Genomic DNA, 23,779 nt, shown 5'->3' with positions numbered 1-23,779 from the left:
ATCGTCTCAGTATTACTCGTGATGAATTCCATGAAGTGATACTCTGAGCGAGGGTTTATCCAATACTCAAATCTCAATTTCTGAGTACTCATGAACGTTGCAGCAATTCTATTGCCATGTCTATCCTTAGACAATCTACAATCCAGTTCATGACAGTCTTAATTCACTACTTACTTCCAAAAGTACGAGCGACTGTGGAGTTTGAATAATCTTATTATTCAGGAAGTAAAACATGCAAAATATGAAACACAATAATAAACAATTGACAGAAGGCAGTAACCAAACTTATAAACAATACTTTATTATTTAATCACCAAAAGTCAATTATATTTACTTTGTTACAAGTTTCAGAACAAAACTAATCTAACTACTAAAACTAATATCATCTTTCAGTTCTATGCTCCGAGCATGCTGAATATGCTTAGCCCTACTCAGACCCTTTGTGAGGGGGTCTGCTGGGTTATCTTCAGATGACACCCTCTTTACTATAAGATGGCCTTCTTCTACTCTATGTCTGATGAAATGGTACTTTCTGTCGATATGTCTGGTCTTACCATGATCTCTCGGTTCCTTTGTCAAGGCAACCGCTCCTTCATTATCGCAGAACAGTTCCATAGGCTCCTGGATGGTTGGAACAACTCCGAGATCTCCGATGAAGTTCCTCAACCAAGCTGCTTCTTTCGATGCTTCACTCGCTGCTATGTACTCTGATTCACAAGTAGAATCAGCCACCGTATCTTGCTTGGAACTTTTCCAAGTAACTGCTCCTCCATTCAGTAAAAATACCCAGCCCGATTGAGAACGGAAGTTATCTCTATCCGTCTGAAAGTTGGCATCACTATAACCATCTACTCTCAAAGTATCATTGCCAAAAAGCACAAGGACCCAGTCCTTTGTCCTTCGCAAATACTTGAGTATATTCTTTACTGCTATCCAATGAGCTCTACCTGGGTTTCCCTGATAGCGACTGACCATGCTCAAAGCAAATGCCACATCAGGGCGAGTACATGTCATAGCGTACATGATCGATCCGACAGCAGAAGCATAAGGTACACGACTCATGTCATCTATTTCAACATCTGTACTCGGGCATTGAGTCTTACTCAATTTGGTATTGCTCTGGATAGGTAGCTCTCCTTTCTTGGAATTTTCCATACTAAACCTCTTTAGTACCTTATCCAAGTATGTGCTCTGACTAAGTCCAGTTAGTCTCTTCTTTCTATCTCTCAATATTCTAATCCCAAGAATATAGGCAGCTTCTCCAAGGTCTTTCATGGCAAAACACTTTCCAAGCCAAGACTTAACTTCTTTCAAGGTTGGAACGTCGTTACCAATGAGTAATATGTCATCGACATACAACACCAAAAAAGTTACTATACTCCCACTAGCCTTGATATACACACAGAACTCATCTTCACTTCTAGAGAAACCAAACTCTTTGACTTTCTCATGGAAGCAAAGATTCCAACTACGAGATGCTTGCTTCAATCCATAAATGGATTTCTCAAGCTTGCACACTCTATTGGGGAACTTTGCATCAACAAAACCCTCTGGCTGACTCATGTAAACATCTTCAGCCAACTTCCCATCAAGGAAAGCAGTTTTGACATCCATCTGCCAGATTTCATAATCATGAAAGGCAGCTATGGCGAGCAATATCCTAATAGATTTAATCTTAGCCACTGGCGAGAAGGTCTCATCATAGTCAACCCCTGGGGTTTGAGTGAAACCTTTTGCAACCAGTCGAGCCTTGAATGTGTGCATATTTCCATCCATGTCTGTCTTCTTCTTGAAGATCCATTTGCACCCAACTGTCTTACGACCTGGTGCACTATCAACCAAATTCCAAACTTGGTTGTCATACATCGACTTAATCTCGCTGTCCATTGCCTCTTTCCACTTGGAAGCCTCTGGGCCTGCCATTGCTTCCTTATAAGTGACTGGTTCATCTAAGTTTACCAGTGTTCTGTCACTTATGAATGTGTCACCATCTGAAGTAATATGAAAACCATACAACTCAGGTCGCACACTCACCCTAGTGGATCTTCTAAGAGGTAATGAGTTATCGATTGGTTCAACAGGAACTGTTTCCTCTGGTTGAGTGCTAGTGTCATCTAAGGTTCCTTCATTGGCTGACTCTTGAATTTCTTCAAGGTCAATAGTGCTCCCACTGTCCTCTTTGAATATGATCTCTCTTTCAAGAAAGACTCATCTTCGTGCTACAAAGACCACGTTCTCACTAGGCCTGTAGAACAAATATCCAAAAGACTGCTTTGGGTAACCAATGAAAACACATTTCTCACTTCTAGCTGCTAGCTTGTCGTGAGTCTCTCGTCTTACGAAAGCTTCACAACCCCAGACTTTAATATGTGCTAACGAGGGAACTTTCCCTGTCCACATTTCGTGAGGTGTTTTGGCAACCTTCTTTGTAGGGACAAGATTGAGGATGTGGGCGGCTGTCTCTAAGGCATACCCCCAAAAGTGAATGGGAAGCGAAGCCCGACTCATCATAGAACGAACCATGTCTAACAAGGTTCGATTACGCCTCTCAGCTACACCATTTAACTGTGGTGTCCTAGGAGGAGTCAATTGTGAGACTATCCCACATTCTTTCAGATAGTCGTTAAACTCGATACTAAGATACTCCCCGCCTCTATCGGATCTAAGTATCTTTATCTTTCTGCCCAATTGATTTTCGACTTCATGCTTAAACTCTTTGAACTTTTCAAAAGTTTCTGACTTATGCTTGATCAAGTAGATATATCCATATCTGCTATAATCGTCAGTGAAAGTCACATAGAATCGATTAGCATCTCTTGTAGTTGATCTGAAGGGCCCACACACATCTGTGTGTATGAGATCCAACAGACCTTCACCTCTTTCACAAGACCCTGTGAATGGTGATTTTGTCATCTTTCCCAAAAGACAAGATTCACACATATCATCTGATTTTAGGTCAAATGATTCCAACACTCCATCCTTTTGGAGTTGGGCTATGCGTTTATTGTTAATGTGTCCAAGACGACAATGCCACAAGCATGCCTTGTCTACACTATTAGACAAGTCAATATTAAGTACACTATTTCCTAAGCTATCAACACAAGTCACTGTTTCATACACACCATCACAAGGTAAAGCTTCAAACATAAAAACACCATTCTTATAAACAGAAATTGAACCATTCAAATCATTAAAAGAATATTTGAAACCTTGTTTGAACAATGCATGAAATGAAATAATGTTTCTCGTCATCTCAGACGAATAGCAACAATTTATTAAATCTAATCTAACATCATTGCTAAGCAGAAGCTGATAAACTCCGATCTTGGTCACTAGTGAAGACTTTCTGTTTCCCATGATCAAGTTTATCCTTCCTCGCTCTATCTCCTCACTTTCCTTTAGTCTCTGCAAATCAAAACAGATATGAAAACCACATCCTGTATCAAGGACCCATGAACGAGAAGATAATAAGTTATTAGCAGAAATAGTGTAAATACCTGCCGAAGATGGCTTCACTTTGCCATCCTTGATATCTTGCAGATATTGTGGGCAAGATCTCTTCCAATGCCCCTTTTGATTGCAGTAAAAGCAAACGGCCTCTTTTGGATCAGAAACATGGGGAGTGGAACCATTGGGATTAGCCTTTGGGCCATTACTAGACGACCCAGCTTGACCCTTGCTCTTCCAGTTTTGCTTGGGAGGACCTTTCCTCTTTTTCCCCTTTCCCTGTCCAATAGCCAACACAGGGGCACTTGTAGGCGTGGAGGGTATACTTTTACCCTTCATTCCTGCCTCAGCTGTCTGCAACAAGTTGTGCAATTGGGCCAAGGTCTCCTCAGTATTGTTCAAATGGTAAGTTAGAATAAACTGACCATAACAATCAGGTAGTGAGTTCAAGACCATGTCAATGGCCAATTCCTCATCAAAGTGAATGTTGAGCTTGACCAAACGCTCTATGTAGCGTTGCATTCTTTGCACATGTGACACAACCGATTCCCCTTCTTTCATCTTGCAAGCCATGAGTGACTTAACTACTTCAAACTTTTCTTGACGAGCTCGCTTATGGTACTTTTCCATAAGGTCCTTGTTCATCTCAAAAGGCCAGTAGTCCTCATAGTACCTCTGCAGTTCTGGGGACATGGTTGCCACCATGATGCACACCACTTTGGTAGCATCATCGTAATGTTTCTTGTAGGCAGCAAGATCTTCAGGAGTAGCTTCAGACTCATCAAGCTCTTTGAGCTCCTTTTCAAGAACATATTCTTTGTTCTCAAAACGAAGAGCCATCTTGATGTTGCGCATCCAATCGTTATAGTTTGAGCCATCCATAACGACTTTGGAGCAGATATTGAGTAAAGAGAAGTTCTGGTTGGAGGAGGATGAAGCAGAAGTGTTTCTAGGAGTAGACATCTGAAAAGAAAGAAAGTTTTAGTTAGATTTCAAGATACCTCAATATAATAACCCAAATATAAAATATCAAGGTTAGGATCCAACTATGAAGATTCACAACTTAGAAATGGGATGCCGAGATCCAAGTGTAAATTTCATAAAGGTAGGTGAATGACGATTCACCAATTCCACCATTAGACGAAACAAACGAAGTGAAATTCCTAATTCTTTTGAGATACATTGAAACTATTCAATGGCATGTTTTAATCTCAGATTATGCTCTTCTATTTGTGACTGGGATGCCGAGGATCACAAACAAGATGTGAATAACCATGCAAATGTGCTTGGTAACCTCATTGTCTTTATCATTAACTATTGATGTGCTGGTAAACCACACACGCTCCATCAAAATGACAATTATGAGATACCCATTACTACTCTTTATTAGTGCCCTTTAGTGTGCTGGTTAACCACACACGCTCCACTAACGACCAATAAAGCATAATGTGCAATTTCATGGATTAGCATACTTTTCACATTTTTCCTAAAGTAACTAAAGTTGGGCTTTTAAAAATAATGTTCTAGTACTTTCTTTAATGTCATTATACTTTTAATGAGAAGTAGTTGTCCTATCAAATCCGTTCTGCTAACGACCCTCCACTAATCAAGGAAGCGGTGGGTGAGAGTGGACACCCATTCAACTACCATTTTATAGGCAGTTTCCTTATACTCCCCTTATAGATTAGCTTCGTGAATGAGGCATACTAGCGATTTGACTGACCATATTCTTATACATATATAATATTAAACTTTTAATCATAATACATATATAAGGTGTGTTTTAAAACATTTTAAAACTTCAAGGGTTTATATAAATTTCGAAATTCAAACTATTAAATTTAAATTTAAATAAACCAATTAACTAGATTTAATATTTATCTTTTAATTAACTATTAATCAAATTATTAAATCTTGTAAGGATTATCTAATTAAATTAATCAATTAATTTAATCCTAATCCTTATCCCTCTAAATTTCGAAAAATAGGGTAAGGATAATTATCCAATTAATCTAATCAAGTAACAATTATCCAAAACAAGAAACCCTAAAACTTCTAGCATATTTCGAAATTTACAAGGGAGGAGGCTAGGGTTTTCAAAACCCTAACCCTAATTTCGATTAGGGTTCTCTGGAGGCTAGGGTTTTCGAAAAAAAACCTTTTATCCAAAACCCTAGAAATCGAAAATTTGGCCTTTAGGGTTTAATAGCTATAAACCCTAATTTGTAATTGAACAATTATAGCAATTCAATTTAAAACAAACAATGGCTCTGATACCACTGATGGGTTTTAGGTAAAACAAATAAACTAGAAAACAATTCCTAAGTTCACATGCAACCTACTTTGGATCTATGTTTTAACTATTGAACATATAACTTTGAATTGCAAAACAAGAACCCTAGAGGAGAGAGGCTAATTTCGAAATTAACAAACTAGGGTTTAGGAGTTACATACCTTTCAATTGTTATAGCAAACAATTGATAATCCTCTTGATCTTGATCTTGATCTTCTTGGAAGCTTAGCACCACAAATGTAATGCCTCTAATGGAATCACACCCAAGAACTAGCAAGAAGGAAACTTGGAGGAGAGAGGATGGAGAGAGTATGCAATTTCGGCCTTAGGGTTTCTTCCAAAGAAATCAGTGTCCTCAAATGTGAGCCAGGAGGCTCCTTAAATAGCTGAGGGATCTAGGGTTTAGGGAAAACCCTAGTTATCCTTTGCTTAGGGCCTAAGCAAGATCCAAAGGACTTATTTGGACCCCTTGGACGAAATCTCTAGGGTTTCCCCTAAGAATTTCGTCCACCTCCTTCCAAGGGGGTTCTGGAACCTTCCACTCAACTATTAGTTAATTGCAAACTAGTCCCTGCACTTTATAATTAATTCTTTTAACCCCAAAATTAATTCTGATTAATTTCTGGCTAACTATTAATTAAACATAATGATTTCTAATTAATATATTAATCTTTTAACATATTAATAAATCATTTATATTAATTCATTAATCTTATAAATTAATATCTCTCCTTTCATAATTTCTTTGTCCAGTTGCTAGGTTGAGGGCAACCCAAAAGGACTGTGTTGCTATCAATTTAAGTACATACCAATTATAGTTATGGGCTTAGACACCTAATCCAACAGAAAGCACCAAGGCCGACCCATTAGTTTGATATCTTGTTGATCGCTGATATGCTGAGTATGGAATAGATACGCATGATTATGCTAATTATCGATATCCTAGTCTGGTAGATCTGTAGGACTACCTTGATTATGTCTGCATGTTTATCTATATATGTTGTTATCTGTTATATGTCGATATATTGTGTTGGGTTGAGGTCGTAATGCTTCATGCGGTAGCCAACAAACCCTAGAGCATTCCAGTTATGAGCTGAGGGCCAGGTAGGGCATACCAGACTCATACTGAGGGCTTAGGAGCATTCTAGATACAAGCTGAGGAGCGGGTGGTATGCCAGACTCGTACTGAGGGCTTAAGTGTAAATTAGTCTGATGACTGATTTGGTTAGGGAGCAAGCCAGACATAAGTTGTGGGCCCCGAGGGCAATCCATACTTATGTTGTGGGCTCAGGGTTAATCCAGTCTTTTAGTTGTGGGCCCAGTACATGTTGTTATTGTATATATTATCTGCTTATGTGTTGGTACTTTGGGGGAACTCACTAAACGTTGGCTTACAGTTTTGGGTTATGTTTCAGGTACTTCGGATGACCGTGCGAAGGTAAAGGCGTAACCGTACACATCCTCTTGTTTATGACTTATGATTTTGGGAGACTCTGATGTTTGAAAATGTTTTGAAAACAATGATTGTAAACAATTTATGAACTTGGGTTGGTTTAAAAAGTTTAAATTTCTTGTGATTTTTATGAGTGTTAGAAGTTGGTATCAGAGCCTTGGTTTGAGTGAGTTGGAGGAACACTCGTGTGAATCCAGTCTCAAACTAAGGAAAGAGATTTAAAAAAGATGATTTTCAAATTGCTTTCAAAATAATCAAGGAGGATGCGATGTGTACGATCAGTCGGAACCAGTAAGTAGACCCCAAATTACCACACTGTTATTTAATATTGTGATATGTTAGAACAGCATGCTAGTGATAGGCTAGGGATCTTCAGGAATTGCATGATAGAATTGCTTGATTATATGATGCCTGATAGCCTAGGGTTCTTCTTTATATGGAATTGACATCATTACTGTAGTTGCTTGTTGTATACATCATAGTTGTACATAACTAAGATTTTATAGCCTGAGAATGTATGGTTTGGCCTTACTTCCTATTCTTGTCTGATGAAGGTCTTAGGGTAGAATCAAGTATTCGACTGTCTATAGGATCTAGTGTTATGTATGATCAGTATACACGAGTGTTGCAGGGTTGGTGGATGTTTCATGGATGATTTGTGTGGGGTATGCCAACCAATCGCGGAATTTGTAGCCTTCCTCTAGGTATTGAGGATTGTGTGTGTATGTGTGTGTGTGTGTGCTAGTATGTATTGTTAGGGTTGTTGTGATGATCCTCTAAGACAAATACAAGTATGTGTGGAAGGTAGTATGGGCTCGTACTACTGAAAGCATAGGACCCATACGCGTATTAGGGAAGTCACAACCCCTAGGGCTTTGTTGGGAGTTGGTTCCCTGGTATGATATGCATTTTATCTAATATCTCCCTGTTTTATTTTCAGTATGGTGATGACGAGACGATTTCAGGCTGGATCCGGATCGGGATCGGGAGCTGGTAGCCAGGATGATCCAGCATTGACTGAAGATCGGGTTAAGGAGATCCTTCAGGAGGAGGTTGTTTCCCTCTTTCGGTCATAGATATCGGAGATGTTTGGGTCTATTAAGACCGTTATGGTGGAGTACTTTGATGAGCGATATGCTGCACTTTCTGAGGCTGGTGCTGCTGCTGCAGCCACCGCAGTCTTTGCTGCTGCTGGGATTGGTGTTGGGAGATTCTTCCAGTATCGGGACTTTGACAATACAAAGGCCCCTACATTCGATGGATTTCAGGATCCAATCATAGCCATGAGGTGGTTGTCTGACATTGAGGGATGCTTCTTCACTTGCTCGTGCCCAGCTGACCAGAAGGTCAGGTGCGCTCTGAACCTTCTTAGGTTCGGAGCGAAGGATTGGTGGAGACTTGTTACCAGCTCGTATTCTCCTGAGCAGAGGACTGTAGTGACTTGGGAGCAGTTCTCGGAGATGTTCTATTCTAGATATGTTCTGTTGATGGAGAGTGAGAGGTTGGCCCAAGAGTACTTGGATTTGAGACATGGGACTAAGTCGGTGACGGGGATCACCAAGATGTTCACAGAGAGGGCCATGTTTTGTCCTGAGTTCGTCGGACATCAGGCAGTTTGTATCCACTCAACGTTATGGTTCATTATTGGAGTTGCAGGATGCCGCCAGGCGGCGTGAGATTAAGATGGAGCTCCAGACGAGGTTGCAAAGATCGGCCCCGGCGCAGTCGCAGCCAGCGTCGAAGCGGTTTAAGGCCGCTGATGTTAGATATGGGGGTAGGAAGGGCCGCACTTGTGGAAAGTGCGGCAAGGTTCATGATGGTTCTTGGCGATCTTCTTCTGGATGCCACAATTGTGGCAGACAGGGCCACATGGCGAGCGATTGCCGTCAGCAGGCCCCAACACTCAGATCCAGGATTTGCTACCACTATGAACAGGTTGGCCATGTGAAGGCCAACTGCCCCTTGGTTGCTGCTAGGTCGGCGTAAACTACAGCACTGACTACTATGAGGATCACGGATGGGAGTCAGGGCAAGGCGGAGCGCCCGAGGGCTCGAGGTCGTGCTTTTCAGCTCACGGTAGAGGATGTCAGGTCAGCACCCGATGTCGTGATCGGTATGTTTCTATTTATTATTTTGTTGATTTTTTTATGTATTCTCATGTTTATGCTCTTAATAGGTACGTTCTTAGTGAACTCTTTGTATGCTATTGTATTATTTGACTCGGGCGCGAGTCGTTCATTTGTGTCTCAATCTTTCGGTAGAGAGTTTGATATGCCTATTGGGGAGTTAGAGTGTCCGTTGTGGGTTTCTATCGCCAACGAACATGGGATTTTTGAATCTGTAGTATATCAGGGTTGCGTATTAGAGATCTTCGGGGTGCCTTATCCGATTCATCTGATCCCTATCCCCATGGGGGATGTATGCGTGATAGTGGGTATGGACTGGCTGAGCATGTTTGGAGCCATGATTGATTACGAGGGCCAGCAAGTGTTATTTCAAACCCGAAGTGGGGGAGAAACTGATTATCTATGGAGAGGGCAACAGGGTTGGTTTAGGGTTTTGTTCGGCAGCCAGGGGTCAACAGTATATTCAGCATGGGTGTGTGGTTATTTGGCTTATGTGGTTGATACCCGGGTTGGGGAACAGGCTTCAGTTTCAGATGTTTTAGTTACCAGGGATTTTGTTGATGTTTTCCTAAAGGAGTTACCCAGTGTGCCTCCTGAGAGGTAGGTTGAGTTCAGGATTAATCTTGTGCCAGGTGTGGCCCCGATTGCCAAGGCGTCGTATCGCTTGGCACCGCCTGAGATGCAGGAGTTGCATCTCAGGTTCAAGAGTTGTTAGGAAAACAGCTCATCAGGCCGAGCAGTTCTCCGTAGGGAGCGCAGATATTGTTCGTCAAGAAGGATGGTTCACACCGGATATGCATTGATTACCGGGAGTTGAACAAGTTAACGGTGAAGAACCGTTATCCCCTTCCGCAGATTGATGACCTCTTCGATCAGTTGCATGGTGCATCTTGGTTCTCCAAGATAGATCTGAGGTATGGGTATCATCAGGTGAGAGTGAGAGGGGAAGATGTGGAGAAGACCTCGTTTTGGACTCATTATGGGAATTACGAGTTCGTGGTGATGCCATTTAGGCTCCCCAATGTGTCTGCGGTCTTCATGGATTTGATGAATCGGGTATGCAGGCCGATGCTCGACCGATCTGTCATTGTATTTATTGATGATATCGTGGTGTATTCCAGGACCAGAGAGCAACATGAGGAGCACATTTGAGAGCTTTTGGGGGTTTTGAGGCGAGAACGACTTTATGCCAAGTTCTCTAAGTGCGAATTTTGGTTACGAGAGGTTCAGTTCCTTGAGTACCTCATCAAGCAGGATGGGATTTTGTTCGATGCGGCCAAGATCGAGGCCATGATGCAGTGGGAGGTTCCAAAATCTCCCTCAGATATCAGAAGTTTCTTGGGTTTGTCAGGGTACTATCGGAGATTCGTTCAGGAATTCTCTAAGATTGCGGTACCCCTCAATCGTCTGACGAGGAAAGGGGTGGATTTCCAATGGGGCCCTGAGCAGTAGTCGACGTTTGAGACTCTTCGTCAGAGGTTATGTGAGGTGTCTATATTGACCCTCCTGAAGGGGGTCGAGGATTTTGTGGTATTCTTTGATGCATCCATCACTGGTTTGGGGGTGGTCCTCATGCAGAGAGGACGAGTGATTGATTATGCTTCGCGGCAACTGAAGCCGCATGAGACGTGATATCCCACGCATGACCTGGAGTTGGGGGCAGTGGTGTTTGCCCTCAATATTTGGAGACATTATCTATATGGGGTCCGTTGTACTGTCTACACGGATCACAAGATTTTGAGATATCTGATAGACCAGCCAAACCAGAACATGAGACAACACAAATGGCTGGACGTGGTCAAGGATTATGACTACGAGATCTTTTACCATCCGGGTAAAGCGAATGTAGTAGCAGACGCTTTAAGCCCCAAGTCGGTTGGGTCTTCGGTCGGGGAGATGTGTATGAGGATATTCGTGGATTCTTTGCTTTTGGGATTAATTAGAGAGGCCCAGGTAGAGGGAGTTCGAAAGGAGAATTGGAAACAGGAGAGGATCAGGGGTGAGATTTCCAGATTTGTCACGGATAGTCGAAGGTTATTGACCCGATGTCGTCGGGTTTGGGTTCCAGTTTCTGGTGGGGTCGGGCAGATTGTGTTAGAGGAGGCTCATAAGTCTCGCTTTTCTATACACCCGGGAGCCACCAAGATGTATCGGGATTTGAGATTGAGTTAGTGGTGGCCGTGTATGAAAAGGGAGATAGCCTGATATGTTGAGAGGTGCTTAACCTGCAGGATGGTCAAGGTCGAGCATCGGAGGCCGCATGGCAAGCTGCAGCCTCTGGAGGTTCCCATGTGGAAATAGGAGCAGATCACCATGGATTTTATCACCAAGTTTCCGAAGACGGCAAAGGGATTTGATGCTATATGGTTCATCGTGGATCGATTGACCAAGAGTGCCCAATTTTTTGCTATCCGGGAGAGCTCTTCGGCCGAAAAGTTGGCCGATGTGTATGTTCGGGAGATCGTTGCTCATCATGGGGTTTCGGTCTCCATTGTTTCAGAGTGTGATGTTCGATTCACTTCCCGTTTCTGGCAGAAGTTCCACGAGGAACTAGGCACGAGGTTGCATTTCAGACTGCATATCATCCGCAGACCGACGGCCAGAGTGAGCGGACGATACAGACCCTTAAGGATATGTTATGGGCATGTGTTATTGATTTTGGCGGGAGTTAGGACTCCTACTAACCTCTTGTGGAGTTCTCCTACAAAAATAGTTATCACTCCAGCATTGGTGCTCCGCCATTTGAGCTTTTGTATGGTCGGAGATGTCGTACCCTTGTTTGTTGGGGTGAGGTTGGTCACATGGTCATGGGAAGGACCGAAGTAGTCCTTCAGACCATAGAGCTTATTCAATAGATGAGGAAGAAATGGCGGATAACACAGAGTCGGCAGAAGAGCTATGCCGACCGGCGCCGATCTGAGTTGGAATTTCAGGTCGGTGATATGGTATTATGGAAGGTCTTACCTTGGAAAGATGTAATACGCTTCAGGAATAGGGGGAAGTTGGGCCCCCGGTTTATTGGACCTTTTTGGGTGATTGTCAGCGTTGGCAAGGTAGCTTACCTGTTGGATCTCCTGAGCGAGCTAAGTCAGATCCACAACACTTTCCATGTCTCTCAGTTGTGGAAGTGTGTGTTGGACAGCGAGGTAGTGGTTCCGTTGGATGATATTCAGGTTGATGAGCGCCTGAACTATGTTGAGAGACCAGTAGCTATTCTAGAAAGGAAGATGAAGGTCCTACGTAACAAGGAGATACCTTTGGTAAAGGTACAGTGGCAGCATCGGAGAGGCTCTGAGTGGACCTGGGAGCCGATGACTGAGATGCGGGAGCATTATCTTGAGTTATTCGTCGCGGCAGACTTCGAGGACGAAGTCTAGTTCAAGTGGGGGAGAATTGTAACATCTCGATGATAAGGTACTTCTAATTTTAACCCTATAATTGAATTATATTGCATTTTGGTCCCTAAGTAGAAGGAAGTGTGTATTGGAAGCCATAGTGGCATTTTCGTAATTTTGGAAGGTTAGGGAGTACGCCATGCGTACGTGTGTACGCTTATCGTACTAAGGCGTTGTTAGATAAGGTGTCTAACTCCATAAATATATTTGGTATGTACTTGACCCGAGAGTAGCATGGTCCATTTGGGTTGCACTTCACCGGAACAATTTGTAAGGATAGACTTTTGAGAAGAGGTTATTTATAATTTATTAATATATTATAAGTTCTAATATATAAATATGAAATCATATTATTTAATTAGTATTGATCAAGAATTGATTTGGAATTAATTTCGTGATCAAAAGAGACTAAGGTACTGTTTGTTTTTTCTGAGGCAAAATATCTGCAGTCTGCGGACCACATCTGTAGACCTCTGCAGTAGAAGAGGTGGAACAAACGTCTGCAGTCTGAAAAAAGAAGACTGTTTGCTTTTTTTAACATCTGCATGCTACTAAAATAAACTGAAATCTATATAAACTGATTTTTTTAACGAATCTAGATCAACTTTTATGTATTATTGTATAAAAATAAAAATAAAAATGGTATGAATTAACGTATATATTTGATAAAACCAACAACTTTGGTTGCAAAGTTATAACTAAACATTATAATTAGTGATCAAAGAATTTGATATATAATTGGATGGAAATAAACTTTGATTTTTTCAATTAAATCAATTAAAAACGTACCATAAATATTTTCTCGAGAAATTGACGATACTGTATTAAATAATGTTTTACAAAATTTGGCAAAAAAATATAAGAATATATATTATGATTTTTTTCATATTTATATAAACAACTTCAACGACTATAATTGTAATAAATATTTATTTATAAATTTGTCAAAAATATCATGTTTGTATCGTCGAACGTTTTTTTTTAAGTTTTGTAATTTTTTTCAAATTGTTTATCATTAATAAAGTTGGAAAAAATATAAATTAAAAAAAAAACTTAAAAAAAGTAAAGATATATATGTTTTTTTAGGCTAGAAGATGTCTGAAGATGTTAGAAGACTTTGGTCCACATCTGCGCCAAGAAGAGGACGCGCAGACATTTTTAGGTCTGCACTCTTCAGAAAAACAAACAGTCTGCGAAAGCTAATGTCTGCGCGTGGTCTGCGCGGCGCAGACAGAAGAGGCTACGCAGATCTGCAGACAAAAAACAAACACTGCCTAATTAAATATATGGGGATTTATTGTGTAAATCGATCATTCTTATAAAGTGGGCTAATGATCCATGATTCCTTATGTTGGGCTAAACCCATGTGGTGACCCATGGATACTCCATGGAGGTTAAAACCCATGGAGCATGAGGAATGTGGAAAGTCATGCACAATAGGGTTTGCATGGTGTAACCCTAATGTAGCCACACTATATAAGAAACCCTCTATTGCATGAAATCGACTACTATAGCATATTCAAGAGTGTTAGCCGAAATTAGTGTGTGCAAATAACCTCTCTCTAGTTCTTCCGTTTGTTGGTGGTGATTTGTGGTTCCATTTGAGGCATTCACATTATTGGTGCTAGGCTCTTAAAGCTTCAAGGTTTTCAACTACACTAAAAGGTATGTCATCTAACTAGAATTTTGTAGTATAGATACTCCATTGTATGCTAGTTAGGATGATGCTTTGGAATTTTGAAAGTTTGCATGTATATTAGAGAAAACATAGATCCAAAGCATCTAGGGTTTCATGTACACCATAGGAGTGTTAGAATGCTCAAAACCCTTCAGGCGCGCCTTAGTACGTGGGGCGTACGTGCCAGACATGTAAACCCTAATTTTTAGGGTTTGGCTCATATTAAAACCCCATTATAGCCTCATTTTCCCTCACCTCATCAGCCCCCACCCTATTGAAACTTTTTTGCAACCATAATCCCTCTTGTGAACCATTTCTAAGTTTGTGTGTGTGTGTGTGTTTTGTGCTTTTGAAGAAGAAGGAACGAAGAGGAGACCACCTTCAAGGAGTGAAGCTCTCTAGATCCAGGATCACACCACCTTTTGTGAACCATTTCTGAGTTTGAGTGTGTGTGTGTGTATGTGTGTTTTGTGCTTTTAAAGAAGAAGGAATAAAGAGGAGACCACCTTGAAGGAGTGAAGTTGTATTGATCCAGGATCACACCACCTTTTGGCACCATTTTGAGGTATCAAGTTCTGAACTTCGTGTAGTTTCTTGTAGATCTTGTTTTGGGCTTAGTTTTAGTTACTTTTGTCCCAAATGTAGTGTTTCATGAACAAAGCATGTTGTTGACCCATAGAGTTGTCCTTCCAGACCCGTGGAGGGGTCTTAAGTCATAAAAATGGGTTTCAAATGGTTGGTTTTTGTTCCATGCATCATTTAGAAGGTCTTAATTGATTAAGAAGTTGAGTTAAGCTCTTAATGGACATGCAAAGTCATAAAGTTGTAAACTTTATGACTCTAGAGGGTTTTTTAGCCATGGATCTGAAAAATGGATGCGAGTGCTTAATCCATTAAGCACTTAATGAGTTTTGGAGCTTCTGGGAGTACACCTCCACGTTCTTAGAGTATGCCCAGCGTATAAGGTCAACCACCCTGGTGGTGGTCAACATGTGAGTACGCCCCAACATACCTTCGTAGTACGCCCCATATACTCATTTTGAGCTGACTCGGCTGGGTTGAATCGGGTAGTTTGACTAGTTTGGCTTTGACTTTTACCAAGTTTGACCTAAGTGTATTTTGGTTATTCATATATGCATATTTAGTCATATATTTTGTCTAATATCTTAATACTTTTTGGCTATTTTGTCTCAAATATTGAACAAAAGGTACTTAATTATGTTCAAATTATATTTTCAGCCTAAAAGACATGCTCGAGTTAAAAAAGGAAGGGGGACTAGTGATCGGAAGTTCCAGAATTAAAGTTAGAAGAAATTAAGCTAAAAAGGTGAAGAACTCGGCGAGTTGGTCCTCAACTCGACTAGTTGATGAGAAGATTCGCGAACCATCAAGTGTCTTACCGTACACAGGATTTAAGTGATGGACTCGACGAGTTGCCCCTGTTTTCAGAAAACTATATAAAGGACATTGTTGCCAGAGACCAGAGTTTTAGAGAGGATTATTTGTGACTAATTGGCGATTAGAAGTATTGCTGGAGCTCTGGAATTCGAGATTTCACCCTAGAGACCTATTTGGAAGAGATCGAAAGGCAAAACACATTCTCTTTTCCTAATCTAGTGCATACATTATGTTTTTATCACTGGATTTCGTTTTTGAGATGTTAGTTGCTATAGATATGAGCTAAAAACTCATCACTTATGTTTAGGGTAGATTAACTTGTAAATATGGTTTGATTTTATGGTATGGATTAATTGATTTGGTGAAATTGTTTTGTTAAGCTTGTTAAAGATCCTTATGTGTTGACAATAATTGTTTTCTGTTAATTATCAAGTTTATTAAGTTGCATGAACATCTTCTTAATTGCTTGTTTCATATGATTTTTGTGAAAACAATATTATATGCCTAGTATTAGTGAATATGAACCTAGGATTAACTAGAAAATAAGTAAATTAATGTATGAGCTTGTGTGATGAACAACCATACAAGATGTTGATTGAATTGATAAATTTAATTAGCTAATATTACAAGTCTTACTTAATCCGAATCAAAATACTAGGAAACTTGTTAGTTTAACCAATTGGCCACTGTTTGAATTAATTTGTTTTCTAAGGATTAGTAATAGTGAACATGAATCTAATCACATTAATCGGTAGCCAATGATGAATTAATCCATTTCACTTGCCATAAAATCAACCATAGGAACAAGTGAGTCGAACCTGAATAGAAGTCTCTTTTATTATTGAATCTAGTTACTTCTTATTTGCTTTAGTTGTTAATTGTCTTAGTTTGAGTGTTAGTTAATTGCTTAATTTTCTAGTCTTGCAAAACTAGAGAAAACCCTTCTTTTATTACTTGTTTTTATTTAGATAATTCTAGTAGTTAGTTTAATTATTACCGTTCCCTGTATTCGATACCCTGCTTGCTTAAACTATATTGCTAATCGATAGGTACACTGCCTTTCGTGTGTTTATTTGTGTTTGAAGTAGTAGGATTAAAACTAGTGCATTTTACACACATCAAATTTTTGGCGCCGTTGTCGGGGAACGGTTTTAAATAGTTATTTTAATTGCTAGTGTTATCGATCCTTTGTGTAAGATTTATCCTGCACAAAGTTACCATTTTCGTTAATTAGTTATTTAGTTTAAGTTCTAGTTTTTTTTTTTAAATCGTTTTTAACTTTCTGTTTTAGCCTTGAACTCGTCGAGTCCAGTCGAAGCAAGTCGACGAGTTCATCGCCTTTTTTATTTTCGTTTGTTACTTCATTTTCTTCTTTTTACGTGTGTTTTTCTGTTTTCTTTCAGGTATTTTATGACCCATGGATCAAATACATCTTTGCCCCCCCCCCCCACTTGAAGACCCGGAATCAGCTTTAAGGAAGAACAAGGATAAAACCATCAAATAAACTAACCCGCCAAAGAAGTCACCTTTCAAGGACCTTAAATCGGTCTTTGGAAAGAAGAAAGGAAAGAACGTGGGTGAGTCTAGTAGTCGAAAGAGCGAAGAGAGTAAGATAGAAAGTTTTGAACACAATCCTAATCCAAAAGAGACCGACTACAACACATAATCCGAAGAAGAAAGCGACCTAGGAAGCGAACCCATTAACACCATGGCTAACATCGCATATATCACCATGGGAGAATATAAGAAAAGGATGTGTGACGATACCGGGATGGGACTCGTGCAACCCGCGATTCCAGCAACTGCTACCTTCGAGCTAAAAGGTCAGATACTCGCCCAACTCAAGGACATCTCATTCTACAGGAAAGATCATGAAGACGCATACAAGCATATCGATGAGGTCAAAGACATAGCCGACTACTTCAACATCCCTAATGTGCCTCGCGAGACTGTTTTGCTCCGTATGCTACCGGTTACATTTAAGGGAGCCGCAAAAAGATTGGCTGAAATCACTCCCTCCAGGATCCATCACCACATGGGCTAAAATGCGTGAATAATTTATTGATCAATTTTACCCTCCCTCAAAAATAGCAAAGTTGAAGAAAGTCATTGCCAATTTCGAGAAACAACCAGGCGAGTCACTCTATGAGGCATGGGAGAGATACAAAGGCTTGTTGAGGAACTGCCCCCACAATGATTTAAACATTCAGCAAGAAGTCTCCATTTTTTTATTATGGAGTGAACGTGACAACTAGGCAGCTCCTTGACTCCCAAGGACCACTCACGAAGAAAGCACCCGCGGTCATAAAGGAGCTAATTGAAGAATTCTCTAAGCACTCTAGAGAATATTATAACTCAAGGAATGACTTGACTCGAGGGGCGGTGAACTCAGTTTCCGATAATATGGCGGCAGTAATGGCTAAATTAGATAGTTTGGACCGAAGAATGACAAAGATGGATTAATCCATCCATGCCATCCGGGTGGGATGTGAGAATTGTAGCAGGCATCACCTTACTAAAGATTGTGATCTAGATGAGCATGGGAACCGGAAAGTTCAAGTATGTTGCTCTAGTGGCGATAGATATGATGAGGATTGGTGAAAACCGAAAAAATAGTGGCTACCATACGACGAGTACAAGAAGGCAAAGGAGGAGAAATATAGGATGAAGACAAGAGGGTTCTATCAAAAAGAGGAGCCGGTGAAAGAAAAGAAAATGGAATTTGAAGATATGCTCACAAGATTAGCAGCCGCATCCGAGAAAAGGCATAACGAAACCGATGCTGCAATAAGAGAACAACAAGCAATGATGAAAGAGCAACAAGCATTGATGAGAAATCAGCGAGCCTCTATCCTTAACATAGAAAAATAGCTAGGCCAACTTGCACTACAAATCAATCAAAGAGCACCGGGTGAACTTCCAAGTAATACCGAGAGAAATCCGAGAGGCGCTCAAATTAACATCGTGACGACTAGAAGTGGAAAGATAATTACACCTCTGACACCTATAATGAATGAGGATCCAAAAGAGGTGCATGAGGAACAGAAAGAAGAACCAAAATCACAGACAGTTGACCCGACTCGTCAAGTCGTGGAGAAGGACTCGACGAGTTCCCCGTCTAAACAAAAAAATAACCCTCCTTCAAAACCTTATTAACCTCTATTGCCATTTCCAAGCTGGGCTAGACAAGAAAAGCAAAATAAAGATTATCAAAAGTTCCTGGAACACATCAAGGCCCTCCAAATCAAAATTCCTTTCATAGAAGCAGTTGCACAAATGCCTAAGTACGCAAAATTCTTAAAAGAACTACTCACAAATCGAAAGAAGCTGGAAGAGGTGTCCAAGGTGGTGCTTAATGAAAATTGTTCAGGCATAATGTTGAACAAATTGCTAAAGAAGATGGGTGACCCGGGTAGTTTAACTTTGCCATGCCAATTTGGGAACCTAACTACTGGTTATGCATTGGCGGATTCAGGGGCGAGTGTTAATCTTATGCCATACTCTTTCTTTAAAAAGTTGAACCGTCCGGAGCCGAAACCGATTCGTATGGCAATTCATCTAGCAAACATGATGGTGACATTTCCAAGGGGGATATGCGAGGACTTATTGGTAAAATTTAATAAATTTGTATTTCCCGCGGATTTCATAGTGCTAGATATGGAAGTGGACCACCAAGTGTCGATCATTCTTGGAAGACCTTTCCTAAACACCGCAAGTGCCATAGTAGACATGAGAGAATCCAAACTTACCCTTTGGGTGGGAGAAGAATCAGTTACTTTTGGAGTTGATCGAGCCATGAAGCATTCTAAATATAGTGATGACACGACATTTTCGGTGGACACTTTGGAAGAACTAATGGAAGAATGGAAGGAGGACAACTCAAACGAGCCCGCCATTGCCTTTGAAGACAACTCTGATGCTGAAAAAACTTAAAGGGGACAGAAAAACGGCTCGAAGAGGCTGAATATAAAGAACTAATCAGAAGTGTAGAAAAGGCGACTTGCCGAGTTGAAGACACTGACTCAACGAGTCCATATGAAAAATCGCGATCAGACGGGAATCTTAATCTGAACTCAACGAGTTCCCTCTCTGGACTCGACGTGTTCAGTGTTCAGAACTCAGATTTAGAGCTGAAAACTTTGCCAACACATCTAGAATATGCATTTTTGGAATAGGGTAATCAAATACCTGTAACTATATCTTCTGACCTCACCAAATATGAAAAAGGAGAGTTAGTCCAAGTTTTGAAGAAAAGAAAAAATGCCATCGCGTGGAAAATTACTGATATTAAAGGAATAAACCCTTCTTACTGCTCTCACAAGATCAACCTTGAAGATGGCTCAAAGTCGGTAGTACAACACCAAAGGCGGTTGAACCCGAACATGCAAGAGGTGGTCAAGAAGGAGGTTGTCAAGCTTTTAGATGTCGGGATTATATATTCAATTTCCGATAGTACATCGGTTAGTTCCGTCCAAGTAGTGTCGAAGAAAGGAGGAATGATCGTCGTAGCGAACGAGAAGAACGAGCTCATACCCACACGAACGGTAACCGGTTGGCGGGTGTGCATCGATTATCGAGCGCTAAACGATGTCACTTGCAAAGATCACTTTCCTCTCCCTTTTATTGATCAAATGCTTGAGAGATTATCAGGTCATAACTATTATTGTTTTGTAGATGGGTTTTCAGGTTATTTTCAAATACCTATTTACCCAACTGATCAAGAGAAGACAACTTTCACTTGCCCAAGTGGAACATTTGCCTAGCGACACATGCCTTTTGGGTTATGCAATGCGCCGACGACTTTTCAAAGATGCATGACGGCGATATTCCACGACATGGTGGAAAAATTCATGGAAGTATTCATGGATTATTTTTCTGATTTTGGCTCTTCTTTTAACGATTGTCTTGCTAACCTTGAATTGATGCTTGCTAGGTGTGAGAAGACTAATTTAGTTCTTAATTGGGAAAAGTGTCATTTTATGGTGAAGGGGGGCATTGTGTTAGGCCATAAAATTTCCAAAACGGGTATGGACGTGGATCGGGCAAAAATTGACACCATTGCTAATTATCCCCACCAACTAATGTGAAGGGCGTTAGGAGTTTCTTAGGTCACGCGGGTTTTTACCGCCGCTTTATTAAATATTTTTCTAAAATAACTAGACCTTTAACTCGATTACTTTTAAAAGATGCACCTTTTAATTTTTCTAAAGAATGTTTAGCCTCTTTTGAAATTTTGAAAGAAAAATTAACTAACGCCGTGATCATTATCGCCCCGAATTGGAACTTACCATTTGAAATGATGTGCGATGCAAGCGATTATGCTTTAGGAGCTGTACTTGGCCAAAAGGGTTGACAAGCACTCTCAACCCATTTACTATGCAAGTAAGACCCTAAATCCAACCCAAGAAAACTACACCACAACCGAAAAAGAGTTATTAGCCGTGGTGTATGCCTTTGACAAATTTCGTCCATACTTAATTTTGTCCAAAACTACTGTTTTTACTGACCACTCTGCTATTAAGTATTTGTTTGCCAAGCACGATGCAAATCCAAGATTGATTCAATGGGTGCTTTTACTTCAAGAATTCGACATTGAGATCAATGACAAGAAAGGAATGGAAAATGTAGTTGTTGACCATCTTTCTAGATTAGAAAATCCAGCAAGGGAAGAGATGGATGACAAGGGCATTGAAGATAGCTTCCTGGAAGAATACTTGATGGTAATGATGGGGGAAGAACCATGGTTGCCGATTAGCAAACTTTCTGGCAGGAGATTTTCTTCCAAAAGGGCTCACTCACCAGCAGAAAAAGAAGCTTTTTTCAGAAATTAAATATTATTTATGGGATGAGCCATATCTTTTTAGGAGTTGTGCAGATGCGATCATAAGAAGATGTGTTTTTGGCAAGGAAATCTGAGACATACTAGAGCATTGCCATAATGGATCGGCAGGAGGACATCATGGGGTTCATTTCACTGATAAGAAAGTGTTTGATGCGGAGTTCTATTGGCCTACTATCTTCAAGGATGCTGCTACGTATGTGAGGGAATGTGATGCTTACCAAAGAACAGATAATATTTCGGCAAGAAATGAAATGCCTCAAAGGAATATTCAAGTTTGTGAAATATTTGATGTGTGGGGTGTGGATTTTATGGGACCATTTCCTTCATCCAAAGGTAATAAATACATACTTGTGGCGGTGGATTATGTGTCAAAATGGGCAGAAGCGCAAGCATTACCAACCAATGATGCAAGGGTTGTGGTGAAGTTCCTAAAAAAAATATTTTCTGATTTGGAGTACCCAAGGCGTTAATTAGTGATAGAGGAATCCACTTTGCTAATGACCAACTAGCAAAAGTGTAGCAAAAATATGGTGTACGCCATAGATTTTCAACACCGTACCATCCACAAACAAATGGGCAAACCGAGGTCATAAATAGGGCACTCAAAAGAATATTGGAAAGATCGGTGGGTAGCAATAGCAAAGATTGGGCGGACAAATTGGATGATGCACTTTGGGCATTTAGGACCGCATTCAAAACACCCATTGGAACCACACCTTATAGATTGGTTTATGGTAAAAATTGTCATTTACCCGTGGAGCTTGAATATAAAGCCTATTGGGCTTTAAAAACATGCAATTTTGGGCCAAATGAGTTGCGTGCCAATCAACTTTTTCAAATGAATGCCTTAGAAGAATTGAGGAACGAGTCCTACACTAACTCGTTGATCTACAAAGACAAGACAAAAAGATGGCATGATGCAAGGTTGAAGGGTAATAAGGACTTTGAAGCTAATCAAAAGGTTCTCTTGTATAATTCAAGACTCAAATTATTTCTGGGAAAATTACGCACTCGTTGGTCCGGGCCTTTTACAATCAAGCATGTGTATCCGTACGGGGTAATTGAGTTGTGGAGCAAGGATGGGTCAAACTTTAAAGTGAATGGGCATAGGGTCAAGAAAAATATGAAGAGGGCATACTAAATGAAGAACTACTTGACGACATACTAAATGAAGAACTACTTGACGAAGGAATGGACTTGGAGAAAGCTGCTGCAATGTAGAGCGGGAAGGAGTCCAACTAAAGACTCCTAAAAAAGAAGCGCTTACGGGAGGCAACCCGCTGTGTGAGTTTGCTTTCTTTTTACCCTTTTCTTTTCGTTTTGGTTTTTAGTTTCATTTTCTTTATTTTGTGTGTTCTAAAGGATTTTTAGTCTAACTCTTCTTTTAAGCTTAAAATGTTTGCTTGAGGACAAGCAAAGTTTGAGTGTGGGGTGTGGTGAAATTTATTTTTAAGAGAACAATTTTTTTTTCGAACAGAGGATACAACTCGTCGAGTCCAGTCGACCTGACTCGACGAGTCCATCTGGAAATACACGACATAATGTACATCTCTACTCGACGAGTCGGGGACCCCCAACTCGACGAGTAGGTTTTATTAACGGAAAAAAATAATTATTTTTTTAACTATGTAAGTTAGGTTTTTTACCCTGAAAAGTAAAACTCATTTTCACAGCCGTCACTCTCCCCCATTCGACCAAGCAATTCTCTCAAGCAAGATTTCCAACTTTCGTGACTTTCTCTTCCAATTTGCTCAAAAGGTAACATTTTTCTTGCATAATCTTGTTAAAGTTTTGATCTTTAGTAGTTTAGAAGTTGGAATTTGTTAAAAACCTGATTTTGGGTTTTGACATAAATTTTAGGGTTTTGATTTTGGTTAAATTAGAGTGTTTGGACTGGAATTTTTTGTGAATTAATACTTGGATTATCACCCTGAACAAACCCCTAGAACGAATTTTGGTTTTACATGGCAGATTTGGTTCGGATCAGAAGCATGCCCGCGACTTGTTCATCGGACTCGACGAGTCCATTCATGAACTTGACGAGTCCATGTTCAGTTTCCAGATTTTCATATTTTTAACAAGTTATGTGGTTTGTGTGTTTGTTTTTCCTTGTGTTTAATTTGCAGGAAATGTTCAGAAGGGGTCAG

The 23,779-nt window shown here is 40.4% G+C and overlaps 2 protein-coding genes and 1 non-coding gene across 3 annotated transcripts; 2 read left to right on the top strand and 1 right to left on the bottom strand.

Moving 5' to 3' along the window:
- Nucleotides 1–17,883: 17,883 nt before the first annotated feature.
- On the bottom strand, nucleotides 17,884–17,990 carry LOC145118123 (small nucleolar RNA R71). The gene has a single exon (XR_013713103.1). It is a non-coding gene; the product is annotated as a small nucleolar RNA R71 (small nucleolar RNA).
- A 1,076-nt stretch (nucleotides 17,991–19,066) lies between these two features.
- Nucleotides 19,067–19,723, top strand: LOC145114015 (uncharacterized). Its single transcript, XM_079050039.1, has one exon. The coding sequence runs from the start codon at nucleotides 19,067–19,069 to the stop codon at nucleotides 19,721–19,723; it is 657 nt and encodes a 218-aa protein (XP_078906165.1).
- Nucleotides 19,724–20,604: 881 nt separating this feature from the next.
- On the top strand, nucleotides 20,605–21,621 carry LOC145114014 (uncharacterized). The gene is made up of 2 exons (XM_079050038.1): nucleotides 20,605–20,832; nucleotides 21,118–21,621. Exons 1-2 carry the CDS (start codon nucleotides 20,605–20,607, stop codon nucleotides 21,619–21,621), a joined length of 732 nt encoding a protein of 243 aa, XP_078906164.1.
- The last annotated feature ends 2,158 nt before the right edge of the window (nucleotides 21,622–23,779 follow it).

This window comes from Lactuca virosa, chromosome 5 (genome assembly GCF_052849685.1).
Source record: "Lactuca virosa cultivar CGN04683 chromosome 5, Lactuca_virosa_CGN04683_v6, whole genome shotgun sequence".
NCBI classification, from domain to species: Eukaryota; Viridiplantae; Streptophyta; class Magnoliopsida; order Asterales; family Asteraceae; genus Lactuca; species Lactuca virosa.
Note: the sequence above shows the minus strand (reverse complement) of the source record. Positions and strands in the feature narration are given on the sequence as shown.

What these genes read in the sequence shown, in the direction of transcription:
- LOC145114014 (XM_079050038.1), top strand. Translation starts at nt 20,605, where the DNA reads ATGACGGCGATATTCCACGACATGGTGGAAAAATTCATGGAAGTATTC. An exon ending in CGGGTATGGACGTGGATCGG is followed by an intron (nt 20,833 to 21,117) that starts GCAAAAATTGAC and finishes ATTATGCTTTAG; the next exon opens with GAGCTGTACTTGGCCAAAAG.
- LOC145114015 (XM_079050039.1), top strand. Translation starts at nt 19,067, where the DNA reads ATGCCTAAGTACGCAAAATTCTTAAAAGAACTACTCACAAATCGAAAG.